General features: G+C 37.5%; 1 protein-coding gene across 2 annotated transcripts; it reads right to left on the bottom strand.

Annotated features, from left to right (window-relative positions):
• Positions 1–11,778: 11,778 nt before the first annotated feature.
• LOC145165781 (putative polygalacturonase At1g80170) lies at positions 11,779–14,933 on the bottom strand. Of its 2 annotated transcripts, XM_079084669.1 has the most exons (10): positions 14,228–14,933; positions 13,842–13,921; positions 13,624–13,752; positions 13,374–13,544; positions 13,273–13,293; positions 12,987–13,194; positions 12,816–12,897; positions 12,629–12,737; positions 12,448–12,564; positions 11,779–12,359 (listed from the first exon to the last, which is right to left on the bottom strand). In XM_079084669.1, exons 1-10 carry the CDS (start codon positions 14,286–14,288, stop codon positions 12,045–12,047), a joined length of 1,293 nt encoding a protein of 430 aa, XP_078940795.1. In that variant the 5' UTR covers positions 14,289–14,933; the 3' UTR covers positions 11,779–12,044. The 2 variants fall into 2 exon arrangements, with proteins under 2 accessions (XP_078940795.1, XP_078940794.1); XM_079084668.1 differs by lacking the exon at positions 14,228–14,933 and having other exon boundaries at positions 13,842–14,209.
• Positions 14,934–15,022: the final 89 nt, after the last annotated feature.

The following is a 15,022-nucleotide window of genomic DNA, read 5'->3' as shown; positions in this document are numbered from 1 at the left end:
AGGAGTTGGTGTAGATGATTGTCTTTGTGATAATTGTCTATGTTTGCTACTACCTGATATGTTTATGTGCTAGCATGATATGTTATATGTGATAGTGGTAGTAGGGGGAGATTAGTCCCCAAGTTCGGTCGTTAGGACCGACGGGTAGGTCGGGCACCCCAGAATTGCTTGACAGTATGTTCATGCTATGATATTATGTGGTAGTAGTAGGAGGTGAAATAGTCCTCGGATGTCGGGTGAAATAGACCGACGGGTAAGTCAAGCACCCCAGAATGGCTTGACCTGGGTAGTCAGGCACCCCAGAATTGACTGGCAGTATATGTGTGTTATATGGTAGTGGTAGGGGGTGAAATAGTCCCCGGTAGTCGGGTGAAATAGACCGACGGGTAAGTCAAGCACCCCAGAATGGCTTGACCTGGGTTCGTCAAGCACCCCAGAATGGCTTGAACTGGGTTCGTCAAACACCCCAGAATGGCTTGACCTGGGTAGTCAGGCACCCCAGAATTGCCTGACAGTATGTTATTGTATGGTGTGTGGTACGATGGGGGAACTCACTAAGCTTCGTACTTACAGTTTATAGTTTTGGTTTCAGGTACCTCTTCAGCGAAGGGGAAGGAGCTGGCGCGGTAGCCGCACATCATACACACTCGCTTAGATTTTCCGCACTTGAGATATTCTGGGATTGTACTCTGACATGATACTATTTTATGACTTGGGTTTTCAGACATGATATATGGATTACGGAATGATATCTCTTATGTGGTTTTCTTATGAATGCTTTTATAATTAGTTAATTAAAATGAAATTTTTGGACTCGAAATTTTGGGGATGTTACACTATAACTCATTTCTATGTCGTTTATGTCAATTGTATGCTAGTTGTAGGCTTAATGCTTTGGAAACAATATTGAATGTATAATTAGAGAAAACATAGATCCAAAGCATTTAGGGTTGCATGTATGCGCACCATAGGATCTTGTAGTATATAAAACCCAAACAATAACTCACCTCACACTGCTGAAGTCCATTGCAGGAAATCCTTCGCTACTGTCCTGACAACTCCCTGGGCCGTCAATACCAAAACATCACCCATTTAGCAATTGGGTTCCAAACTGTAATGGCCGTATTTCTAGCCTAGGCATTAATGATGATGTAATAGTCTAGGTCAACCTTTGTAATTTGTTTTGAAATAATAAATGGTATTATTTGAGTATTATGCTTAATTATTATGATTTAATGAATTAAGAATAAAAATAAGCGTCGAAAATAAATATTAGATAAACCCAATATCTATGAAGGAAGTTGTAGTGGTCGTGACATGGATTCCGGATATATAAAGAATACCGAAATCCGAGTTATAACGAAGAAGTTATGACATGTCGAAGTTTCGTGACAGAACCGACACGACACTCCTCGACGTAAATAGTGAATTTACGATAGAGCGATATTTGGACTTAGAGATCTAAACGAAATTCGTAGAATACGTTAAACCGAGAGCGTGCATAAAAACAACGTCCAAATCTGACTTTGTATGAGGAAGTTATTATTTTTCTAAGTTTCAGCTTAGCAGTATGCAGCCCAAAACTCGATATTTAGATCGAGTGATTTTTATCCAAAACAATCTAAACGAGAATCGAAGATCTCGTTAATAGTAGTGCAACGGTAAAAAGACATACGAAAACGGACGTCAGATGAAGAAGTTATGAATTTATAACGGACTTTTCCTGTCCCGACCTACTAAACATATAATATTAAAAATAAAGTCAAAATTAGCTGACGGAGTCTAAATGAAAGTTATAGAGCATAACCTCACCTACGCGTGGATATAAAGAACGTCGAAAACGGAGCTCGTATGCGAAAGATATGAATTTTTGAAGTTTGGGGCACAAACTTCAACCTGTGTCAGAACGCACGACGTGAACATAGAGTTCACGACATGAACTCGGTGATTGACACCTTCAGAGCCTGACAGACTGATGTCGCGACTACGCACCTGATGAAGACCAAGTTCACGACGTGAACAAGCCTGGTTCACGATGTGAATAGCGAAATTCAGCCCTATAAATAGAAATCGAAGGCAGCCGGTTTTGGTTGCTAATTTCTCAGCCTCTCTCCTACTTTTCTCACCATTAAGCCTACTTTTAGCCCCCCGAAGTCCCGATATCATCCCGACACCCGAAGCAAGTCCTGAAGCCTCGAAGATCCCGAGAAAAAGAGTTTTCGAGCCGAAACTCTGCCGGCGAGAAGCCCGATTTTTGGAGAAAACATCCCGGTTTCAACGAAGAATATTACTTTATAGAGCCGTAGTGCTGTCCGATCATCGTCTTATTATGTGAGTGCATAGTCCCTTTCATGAACATGATTTTAATACAAGTATTGTTTTAATGTATTAAATATATGTTTTGTGTGAGTTATTTGATGATGTCTGAATTAAGTGTTAAAGAACATACCTGATTGTTTATGATAACTTAGGTTAAAGAGTAAACCTAAGGTTTGTTATAATGGTTATGGGGTAGTATCTCTTTATGAGTACGAGTGAGACATATACGGAGAATAGAACTTTAAAATATGTCATTGATCCGGAACCATGGATTAGATATACTTATTCGTCCCTAGTCCGAGAGTATGGATTGGACTTAGTTAATTGTCATTAATCCGGGAGTATGGATTAAGACTTAGTCAGTTGTCATTAATCCGGGAGTATGGATTAAGACATAGTCAGATGTCCTTAGTCTGGGAGTATGGACAGGACATAGAATTTGTCATTAATCCGGGAGTATGGATTTAGACATAGACCAATTGTCCCTTATCCGAGAGTATGGAATGGACACAATCATGGATTCGAGAACATGGATTAGATTCGGGAGTAAGAGTTATAATTTAAGGTCCGAGAGTATGGATAGTCTCGTTGAGAGGATTGATGGGGTGGGGTAAGAGTCTGTTAAAGAGTTAAATATATGCTAAAGAGTTAAATATATGTTAAAGAGTTTATGTGTAAGCGCATAGTCCCTTTCATGAACATGATTTTAATACAAGTATTGATTAAAGTATTAAATATATGTTTGTGTGTGAAATATATATTTAATGATATACAATGTGCAAACCAGTTGTGATTCTATATGTGTTAAGATGTGTATATATATGATATTATTACTTAAAACGTTGTGTTAAGTATACACTAGTTAGCGTTGCCTAACGGAGATAGTATTGAAAATCGATTATAAGCATTGTAGTTTCGCCTAGTGATGGGTTAGGACTTAAAAAGGGATGTTTAGTTCAATTAAGTTTGGACATTGGGTAGCCTTTTATTAATAGTACGTGTGTGGTGCGATTGATGATCAGTGGAGTATGTCCTACGTACAGAAGTACAGTTTATGTACGAAGTCTTTTTCAAAGCTCTGTGTCTTAGGTGCTGCTTGTGCTGGGGTATTATTATGTTCTCGGGTACGAGTCCTACTCATACCAGGGTACTATAATGTGCCAGAAGTACTATCATGTACAAAGTCTTTTTTGACACTATTGTGTGTCGATTGCGAGAGCGTACGGGAGTACTCTATTAGTATTTCCCCATACTTTTTATTTTGAAAGAGCTTTGGAGTCATCGTTTCTTTTATGAAGTGATCAGACGAGCTTCATGTGTCAGCGTTTCCTTTGACGAAGTAATTGAGGGAACTCCGTAGACTGCCTAATAAAGTGTGTCGGTAATAGACCACTACTAGGTATGTATATTGCCGGATAGGGTGAGTCTGGGGGTAAAATACCTCACGATGTCAGACCACTGCTAGGCACAATTATCTAGATAACTACCCCTGACTTAACTGTCTTGTGGTTTTTACGAACGGAGGTTCGTGGTGAAATTTATTCCATTCCCCTCATTTGATGTCTTTATTGATCCTCGTTTGCTGCCAGGGAATTTCCGAAGCAGCTTCGTCAGTTTGTTGTTCATATCGATCCTCTAGGCTAGATCTCGTAAGATGATTAGGATCAGTACGTGGGGATCGAAGGGATGGGATAGATTGTTTTAGAGATATGATATATCTGTTTTAAATATAATAGTGGTTTTGCAGGTTTGAGATATATATTATTATCACATTGTGGGATTGAAAACCCTATGTATCTCACCAGGTTTCCCAACCTGACCCACTCAGTTTTTCTTTGTATTACAGGTAGTGGCACCAGAGCGTAAGTTGGATGAATTATCAAGATATTTCGGATTATAGGCCAGTAGTTGTAAATAACTGTTGTAAGGCTTATAATCTGCCGTTTATGCTTTTGGTCTGTATCGGAACATGACATCCCAAGATTTTGTTATATAATGAAAATACATTACTTTAAGAAATGCTTTGATAAATTTTTATCATATTTTGTTTTGGGAAAAAATTCCGCAACTCTTTTAATCAAACGATTACTTTGATTTTATTTTAAAAGCATAAATTAAATCGGTCTTTTCTGGTCGTGAAATTGGGGATGTCACACAAACTATGATCCCTAATCCTTACTTGGGGTAAAATGACCATTTTGTTGGGTTTTATGTACTCTAACATCCCTATGGTGCACATACAACCGTAATGATTTGGATCTAAGTTTTCTCTAGTTATACATGCAATATTCTTTTCCAAAGCATGAAGCCTAACTAGCATGCACATTTGATATTTGAATCATAAAACCTAATTAGATGATTACCTTTTGTTATAACTTGTAGAAGTTGTCCTTTCAAGAGCTTAACACCTCAAGTGTGATGCCTCAAATAGTTCACAAAACACCACCAACAATTGGAGGATAATGAGAGAGAGAGAGAGGCTAGGAACCACCAAAATCGTCTAGGGTTTCCTCATGGAACACAAGTCACCTGTTTAGGGTTGAAGGGGTTACATATATAGTGTAGAATTCCAAGGGTCACTTGTAAACCCTAATTCATACACTTAGGCTTTTGATCCAATAATTCATTTCATGGACTCCATATAAACTTAGTCCATTACTAATCAATCATGGATCATTAGCCCAAACTATATGTATCACTGATTTACATAATCAGCCCCTGTCAATTTAATTAGACTCTTTTGATCACTAAATTAATTCCAAATTAATTCTTGATCAATACCAATTAAATAATATGATTTCTCAATTAATATATTATACTCATAATATATTAATAAATCACAAATAACCTCTTTCTCAAATATTCATCCTATCAAATTGTTCTGGTGAATGCAACCCAAAATGGACCATGCTACTATCGGGTCAAGTACATACCAATTATAGTTATGGGCTTAGATACCTAATCCAACACATTTTACCCCTGGACCAACAAGATACATAACTAAGGCCCAATTCTGAAACCAATCAAGCCCAAAACTCCAAAATCCATAAAGGCCTACTAATAGCCCAATTTCCAAATTGGGCCCTAAACCCTTACATGGGCCTTTCCTAAAGCCCATTTACTTTTCTGAATCATTATACATGTCCATAGCTAGCCTAAAGAAATCCATGTACTTACAATCCCATTAATGGCCCAATTTTCCAAATTGGGCCCAGACTCCTTATTGGGCCTTATCCTATGATCCAATCCTTCAATTAGCCCATAACACAACCAACCAGATAGCCATTAGGGTCCAAGAATCTAGGCCCAAACAGATGGCCCAAACCCGAAGTCCGAAATCTGAAATCCCAAACAGAGGCGTACCCCTTTGGTACGCTGGGCGTACCCTCGCCTCGCATTGACCACCTACGGGATGGTTTACTCTGTACGCGGGGCGTACACCGACTTAGGCGGGGCATACTCGTTGTTTCCTCAAGACTCATGTTAGGACTTAATCCGTTAAGTCCTTTGCATCCAAACTTCCGGGGAACCTCAAATAAGGCTCTTAATGCATAAAGTCGGCACCTTTATACATTTGCATGACTCAAAGGGACCCAATGACCAACTTAACACAATAATACTCATCTAGAACATGCATGAATGGTTTCTAGCCTCAAAGATGACAACTTTATGGACTTATAACCTCTGAAATGCTAGGAGTAGCAACTCAAAGCTTCTGAAGTGGTGTCTAACCACTAGATCTTGCTCATGAGGCCTAAAAGGGACCAAAAACCCACATATTCATAAATAACAACATCTAGTGATCAAGCTCAGAACTTTTTACCTTCTTTGAGCTGAAAATGTAGCAAGAAGTCCAGATCTACAAGTCCTCCCTTAAACCACAACATTGTGTTGAGCTTCCACTTCTTGAAATGCACCAAAAACCACCCAAAATGCACCCACAAAGCTCACAACACTCTTGGATGAAGCTACCACTCGAAATTAGGGTTTAAGGCTCTGAGAATGAAAGAGATGCGCACCCCTTGGACTTAAGGTGCTTTAAATAGTGAGCCAACCCTTGAAAATTAGGGTTTGAAGATCTTGGGCGTATGTTGGGCGTACACCCTGTACGCTGGGCGTACGTCTTTCGCATCCGTGTTTCACTTATCCAGCACTATGCTTGGCGTACTCACTTGTTTGCCACCTTTGCATGCATGGGCTGATTTGCCAAGTATCTCCATTAGGGACCAAAATTGCCAATAATTTCAAAGTGCCATAACTTCCTCATCTGAGGTCCGTTTCCAACGACCTTATATCCACGAAAAGGTGGCGAGAAGTCCTACGCTCCTAACCACACACCCAAGACTTAAGACCTTCCGAATAAGACCCAAAACGCGAGATATCCATTTACAGTCGTACCCTTGGCTCCCGAAGACACAATCAGATATATGGATCACTTAAATCACAACAACAACATCCAAAATGGATAAACCCTTCATTTCCTAAAGCTCTAATCCCCATGGCAGCTGATGATTGAGCCGCATCCCCAATTAATAAGGCAAATCTGAAACCGGGTGTTACAGTCGCCAGGTCCAAAAAATCTAAGATATTCGTGAAACTTCTTAATGGCAGTCCACACCAATTGAGAATCCACTCATGGATGGTCCGGACAAACTCACAATGTAGCAAGAGATAATCAACTGTTTCCAGACACATATTAGAAGGTGGACACAACTGACTTTGACTATAAACACCTCGACCTGCCAATGCAACAACCACCGGAATACAGCCCATTGAAGCTCGCCACACAAAACATGTAACATCCGGATTTCCAGGTATTATGTTTGATCATTTATTCTTTTGAGTAAAAGGGAGGGACTCGACGAGTTGAGGCGTAGACTCGTCGAGTAGGAGCGCGTGTGCTGACTGGATTAATGACCGGACTCGACGAGTCAGAAAGGGTGGACTCGACGAGTCCGCGCTGTAATTTGAAACCCTAATTCTCGGGGTCTGTGCCCTATTTAAAGGCCTTTATGGCCTCCATTTGCAGCCACTTCATCCCAGAGAAACCCTAGAGAGAGCAGTAGGAGAGTTTGAGAGCAAGAAGAGGTTAATACATCACTTTTGGTGTAGTTTTGCTAGAAGGAAGAAGGAAACACCAATCTAGAGCGTGAAGGGGGCTTGGATCTGGGCTAATCATCTTGAGATTTCATCTCTGGAGGTATAATCCTTTCTATTTCATGTTGATATGATAGATTTCATGATTTTAGGGTTTTTACCTCCATTTTATGTAAGATCTAGTGAGTATGAGGTCTCCTTTGTGCTAATAGCATCAGATCTGGACCATGAAAGGTCCATAGAGTCACTATCCCTCAGCTTTATGCAAGCAAATGAGAGATTGGAGACTAGGTTGCCATTTTTAGAGTCATTTCTCCATTTGTGACTTGATGTGGGTTGCATGCACGTAAAGGTTGCACCTTTACGTGACATTTGAGCACTTGAAGGGTAGATCTGATAGTTAGGGAAGCAGATCTGACCTTAGAAGGTCATTTGAGTATGAACATGGAAGCAACTCGTCGAGTCCATAAGTGGACTCGACGATTCGAGTCGGGGTTGCCCCGCGATTCGTGACAGGAGAAACCCGTCGAGTGGAAGGATGACTCGACGAGCCAAGAGAGGCTAGAAGGATTCAGAGGACCCGCATGGACTCGCCGAGTCGCCCATGTGCACTCGACGAGTCGGGTCAAAGTTTGACCGTTGACTTTCGTTGACCTTAGGGTTCTGATCAAGACTGATTCAAGAGAGTTCAGGGAGGGGTAGAACGGCCTTCTACCCAATCTTTTAGAGATGAGACTATGAGAGAGTATTGATCGGGGATGTTATTTGAATGATAGGAGGAGGCTAGGTCGGGACGTTGAGCACGAGGGTTATCCGACTTCATCGAGGTGAGTCTTCTCACTATATTGTACCTGGAAGGGTACCTATGTGTGACCGGACGGTCTTGTATGCTATGAGATGTATGTGTTATATGCGGTTATGTGATGTGTGTGTGCTATGTATGTTATGTATGGTAAGGACCGGAAGGTCAAGATGATATGGACCGGAATGTCAAGAGGTTACGGACCGGAAGGTCGATACGGGTAGGACCGGAAGGTCTACCGGGATTCGGGACGGAAGTCCCCTGAGACACATGGATCGGAAGATCCTACAGAGTTATGGCCTGGAAAGGCGTATGTGTTGTATGTGGTATTTTGGGGAACTCACTAAGCATTTATGCTTACAGTTGTTGTGTTATGTGTTTCAGGTACTAGCGAGGATCGCGGGAAGGCGCCGGCATGATCCGTACACACTCATAGAGATTATGTTTTGAGATTCTGGGATTTGTTTGTTATGATGACATTGGATACAGTTTGTTGATATTGTTTTTGATGATTTAAAAACGAAAAATTGTTTTGAAAATTTACGTTGTTACAAAACACCTTACTTCCAGAGGGATCAATTATTGTTATGAATTTGTAATTAGATAAATTTAAATTACAATCACGTCTTTAATGATTAGTAAGTCAAAGGTAAACTTTTTTTTTTTTGAAAATTGGAATAGGGTAACGGATTCCAAACAAGGAAACAAATAATTCTGCATGAGTATGAGTTTAGCTGGTAAACTCAAGTTTACGTCTGTTAGTTCCTAAAACGCTTTGATTGCTTTAATTTAGGCATCTATCTTGTCACATTTTATCAATTTTTATGTAGTTTTAAATTTTAAATTGGTTGCTTAAGGTTGTTTCTTTTGTCCCACGGTAAGTACTCATGGGACATGTAGGCCTGGAAAGACTAAAAAAAGCTAGTAACAAATGGATTACCACCTAATCTTCATGATTTTTAGTTTGTTAACTTTTAACACATTGTTTAACGCAACCACCTTAAGAAGCAATACTATTTCTTTCCTAAATGAGTAATTTCATAATTTTTTTTACTTAAAAAATATCGAAAAGGTTACGTACCTTTGAGTCACGAAAGACCGACTCATGAACACGTATCTGTCATACACCAAATAATCTTTGCTTAATTATCAGAAACACTTGGTGTTCTAATCAATCACAACTCAACATAGATGTGGTGCTTGTTATGGAACTCAATCTCAATCCGACGCATTCAATACCCAATTCTACTTGATAGACTTATAATATATAGTACAAGCTATATCTACGTTAGGGATGTATATCTTTTATGAAGAAACTTGAGACTAAATATGTCTATAACATCTATTACAGATCAAAATAAATACCCGGAACGCTCACACTCAAACGCCTACATGCATATATAATGTTCAAATACAATATGTCCTCTACAGTAGAATAATTAGGAATCATCATCATAATTCACTAATCAACCTTTTGCTCTTCACTTTCTTTTCTTCAAATAATTTGATAAATGAATCATTAGAGGGCATCAAACAAACAATGTGCACATAGACCTACCTTTTTTTTAGCAAGAGGTATATAGAAACTAAAAATTGTGACCTACCTTTATTATTTTTAGTGAATTACCTTCATATTTTGGAAAAAAAAAAAGTATAAATCAAGATTTTTAAAGTCCATATTTTATATTTCAATAGCCCAAATAAATAATCTATATATTCAAGGTAAAGGTGTACAAACGTTAGTTGTAACCAAAACAAGTTTTTTTAAAAACCGGTTCGGTTTTTAACCAATTTTTTGAGATAGGTTTCGGTTTTAAAAAAAAAAGTATTCGTAATGATATAATTGTGAAAATATATCAATGTATAAGACATCGTCAGGTATTGTAAGAACTTGTTTTTGCTTATACGACCAGAGGCCGGACCCGCAACTAATTTTTTTTATTTTGATTTTATTTTCTATCGATATCATTTAAATAGGGAACCATATGGTTTTAGGTTCTAGACTCGTCATTGATGTTAAGCTCCATAATAGAGTTGCAAAAAGATTTTTATATATCAGTTTTTCTTTTTTTTTAGTATTATTAACATATTTTAGAGTAGTTATGGTTAATATCGAGATAAACTGAATTTTATTTACTCACCGAGACTGGAGGTGCAGAATGCACACTCAAAGTGATAAATGTGAACTCAGGAATACGATGATCTGGGGACATCGCCTACCCAGGGTCTCAAGAGGCAGTGTTGCGTGGTCCAAGGGACAGAGTCCCTAGCTAACCGTGGTTCCGCTTCTGACATCATGATGATGTAATTAGGTGGTTGTGTCTTATAACTACCTTTCTGACCACCAATTTTGGTGCCAAATGGAAGATTAACCGCCTTATAACCACCAACTTCCTTCTATATAAGGAAGATGGAAAATACAATGCAAAGGTTACAATCTGATACTCAAAATTCGATTACTTTGCAATTTTCTATCTCGAAGAACACATCAAATCAAAGGTATTATTTGTTTCTTGATTTGAATTAGGCATGTAGTTCGAATTAGTTTTGTTCTTGGATTATCCCACTTTTGAATTTGTGTACCTAAACAATAGGTATGAATAATAGATTTCGGAAAGCGTTGATAAACACGATCCTAAAAAAAATTATTCAAGTGAATATTGTTATTCTGATTCCCTGAAAATCTAACGGTTTTTGCAAGATGCAACCACCATTTGTTGCTTGAGCCATCAATAACTCCATCTCCTTGGAAAATGACCCCATTGAGATTAGAAAAGTAGAGCCAAATTCTAGGGTTTTTAGGCTCCCAATTTTGGGGCTCATCTGGTGTTCCGTCAATCTGTATCAATATTATACATTGCTTTGACAACTTAAATTTAAAGTTGAAGATGTTTAGAGAAATAATAAACGGAAACAAAGGTAATTGTTTGTGAAGTATTGAACATTTAGATTTTTTTTAATATCTCATCCATTATGGCATTCAAGTATGAAAATGGTAAATCTTTATATTTTCTGGCATGCAAGTGAAGAGATAAATAAGCAAAGCGATAATGTTTGATTGACATGTAGAAATGGAATAAAATCTCCGTATGATTTTTTTATATGACATGTAAATACAATATATTATTTTAACTATAAAAAAACAAGAATTTAAACATGATTGAAACTTATTAAAACCAATATAAGTTATACTACATTTTTTTTTGTTATTTCCAAAATACAAAACTTTGATTAACTAAAACAATAAAAAAATCTAACAAAATTATGTATTTTATAAATAATAATGGATTATATTTTCATTCCATTCCATGACGGTATAAAAAAAAAAACACCCCCTGCATCAGGGATGAAAATTAACAAAATAGAATAGTTCATTCAGTTCCATTTTATTTTTGCAAAAGAATAGATTTTTTTCATTCCAATGGAATGAACCATTCCATTCCTTACCTGATTCCATCATACCAAACACTACCTAAATGTTAACCATTTCTCAAATATCTCATATGCCCTCTAATAAAGGATAAAATAAAGGAATCCAGGGGTTCACAAACACCAAGACAAAAGAATGAAACGTATATCTATTATGAAGAATTATTTGACTACATATGTATATAACATCTATGACTATATACACTCATTACAACTCAAAATAAACACCCAAAACCACTCACAAAGTCACAATCACATCACATGACACTAAAATGCCTCGGGTAATGTTCATATACAAAATGACCTCTAGAATAACATCTATATACACACACACTCATCAGTCATCACAACTCAACACATACATACTCATTACAATATATAGATTGTTAACACATAATTAAAGTTCACTATGAATCAACCTGTGACTCTTGAGGAGTTCATCTTGTTGAAACAGGTTAATGAATGAGTCAGAGTCATTGTTAGACTGTGTCAAACAGTCTGCAGATGGTTGCACATACCCATACTTAAACCCCTTAACCGAGTTGCAGAAAGTTTGAGCTGCTTTCCCATCACTTCTCTTCAAATAGATGTTATTCAGAACAATGTGGTTGCAGGGAACCGTGTCACTGCATGCAAACTTCATTGCATTTTGACTCTTTGATGTCCCACTTATGTCCTCAAACATAACCTGACTTATCTCCACAGCCGATGTCTGTTATTAGAAAAAAAAAAAGACGATTATACCCTTGGAAACACTTGTTTTTGTTGTGTGAAAGATGATAGACTACGTAAACACTGACCTGATTTTTACAACTTTTAGGTGAATCACAGTAAAACTGATCAATTATTATCGGGTTTTCTACATCTACCATTTGGACATTTTGGTAACGGATGGCTCTAACATAACCAGATCCTCCCTGTCACCAAGGGCAAATAAGTAATTTTACAATGAAAAGAAATGTTTAGTGTTGTATAGTATACCTGCCATGTCTTGATTCTTAGGCCATTTGTAGTGCCTTTAAGAAATGCTGTATCTAAAACTACTGCTGTCACAAAGCCTGTTGAGTTATCTTTTCCAAGGCTTCCTATACTGTAATAACATAAATTTTGTAAAATCAATAAAAGATTGTGTGGGAAAACGAATAAAAAAATTTATTTAAAAAAGAACCTGATTCCATGACCGGGCCCACAATATATCGACTCCATCTTGATATTAGAACAACCACTGACAATTGAGATGCAATCATCACCTAAGTATCACATGTCAAACAACATGATTCAGTAACTTTAAATTAAAAAAAAATATAGGAATTTAAAATGCAAAAAAAGAATTAAGAACCTGTTCCAATTTTACAGTTTTGAAGAACTATATTTGTTGATGCAGTAAGATGGATTCCATCAGTGTTTGGACTGTCTTCAGGGGAAGAGACCAAAACATCCAAGATGCGAACAGATTCACATTTGGAAATAGCAAAATTCATTTGTTGGCTGTTTTGGACAGTAATGCCCTTCACCTCTATATTTGAGCTTTGATCAATTGTTAATGCCTGTATCAAGATCCTTCCATTTTAAAACTTCATTCATAAATTTTAAACTAAAAGAAAAAAAAAAATTGGAATTCTTACCGTGGGAGCTCCTACACAAGGCTGTAGAGAATCCAAAAAACAAAAAGTGTTATATATTGGTTAAGTTGGAAAAAATAAGAAAGAAAAAGATTAATTTATACATTTGTCTTGTTCTTTTTGCAAGATGCAGCCCACCATTTCTTTCCTGACCCATCTATAACTCCATCTCCTTGGAAAAGGACGCCTTTGAGATTAGCAAAGTAGAGCCAAATTCTAGGGTTTTTAGGATCCCAGTTTTTGGGCTCATCTGGTGCTACAATTGTTCCATCAATCTGTATCAATATTCAACATTGATATAACAAATTAAATTCAAGAATTAATAAACAAAAAGAAAGCATGTACTAGAATTACCTGAATGATTAGATTTTCAGCACAAGGTCCTTTAAATCTTGTTGCATTAACAAGATAAGTTCGATCAGGAGGAACCAAAAGCACTGCTGTTGCTGTAGAACATGCTTCCTTCCATGCATCTCCAAAGGCCTGTTATGTAACAATACACCAAAATAGAGAGCATCCTATTAATGAGTTGATCAATACACTCAAGAAAGACTATATATATTCATATTCACCTTTGTGTCATCAGAAACTCCATCTCCAACAGCACCAAAGCTATCAACATTCACAAGAACCCTGACACCACGTTCATCACCTGACCATGATGGCAAGTCAGAATCATCTTCTATTTTTAAACTTTTATCCTCAAGCATGTCCAGTGAGTCAGAAAAATTGCTTTCTGCATACTCACAAACCAACAACAGAGACAGAGAAAGAAAATAAATAAATACAAGAGTGCTCATGATTTATAAGTTGTGAATGCTGTTTTTTGATGTGTAGAAATCAAATGAAGACATGATATTTTAATTTATATGTATAGATTAATGCTAAAATGGTCAGTTTTATGGTAATGTATCTGGCTTTGGCTTGGCTTTGAAGTACATGAAGGTGGAAGATTTACCACATGTCCAACACTTCAAGTGTAAGAATATACATTTCCTGGAAATCTTTGCTTCACTCATCAAACATTTTCTTAGTGCATAAATACTTTCCACATGTCAAAAAGACTCCATGCTATTGACCCCTCTCTGGCAGAATGTCAGTTACTCTTTTTCTTAGTGCATAACTACTTGACACTTTTGTGATCTTCCAATTTCGCCAAAACCACTCTGGAAATGATTCCATGTTGCCACATTTCTCTTCTGTAAATCATTAAACAATCTCAAAGTAAAACTGACAACAACCATGCTCATGTAAAGATTAATTAATGCAGTTCCCACGTACGCTATCAAATATGAACCAAGAACAATCAATCATTGTGCTGTGAACTTGAAGTCCTTGATATACATCAGAAACAGTCGAAAACGTAGATGAACTCAACTCTCTTTGGGAAACCATTTGACTGTAGAAGGACAATGTTCCTCTTGAAACCCACGAAATTATTGTGTCCCGTGTAACTGCGTTTCGTATAGGCATTCCGTCGAACAGCTTAAGAGCAGAATCAGTTGATTCTGATTTCATTAAACGCTCAATGTCTCTGTTACAGGTGTAAGCCATGTCTCGTGGATTGGATCGGCAGTAAGGGTCCAATTGGGGGGAAAGAAAAAAAAATAATAATAAACAAGACGTGGTTGGTGCGTTTCGGAGAAACGTAGGAGTGAAGATTGAGATAAGTGGGGCCAGCAACGAGACCAAAATTTTGTTCCCAACATCGTCTTTTTACAGCGATCGTGTAGGAAAATATAGGGTTTGCGTA

This window comes from Lactuca virosa, chromosome 3 (genome assembly GCF_052849685.1).
Source record: "Lactuca virosa cultivar CGN04683 chromosome 3, Lactuca_virosa_CGN04683_v6, whole genome shotgun sequence".
Taxonomy (NCBI): Eukaryota; Viridiplantae; Streptophyta; class Magnoliopsida; order Asterales; family Asteraceae; genus Lactuca; species Lactuca virosa.
Note: the sequence above shows the minus strand (reverse complement) of the source record. Positions and strands in the feature narration are given on the sequence as shown.

Coding starts and splice junctions, on each gene's coding strand:
- LOC145165781 (XM_079084668.1), bottom strand. CDS start 14,069: ATGAGCACTCTTGTATTTATTTATTTTCTTTCTCTGTCTCTGTTGTTG. Junction 13,294..13,373: donor GCAAAAAGAACAAGACAAAT/GTATAAATTAAT, acceptor GATTCTCTACAG/CCTTGTGTAGGAGCTCCCAC. Junction 12,738..12,815: donor GGGCCCGGTCATGGAATCAG/GTTCTTTTTTAA, acceptor ATGTTATTACAG/TATAGGAAGCCTTGGAAAAG.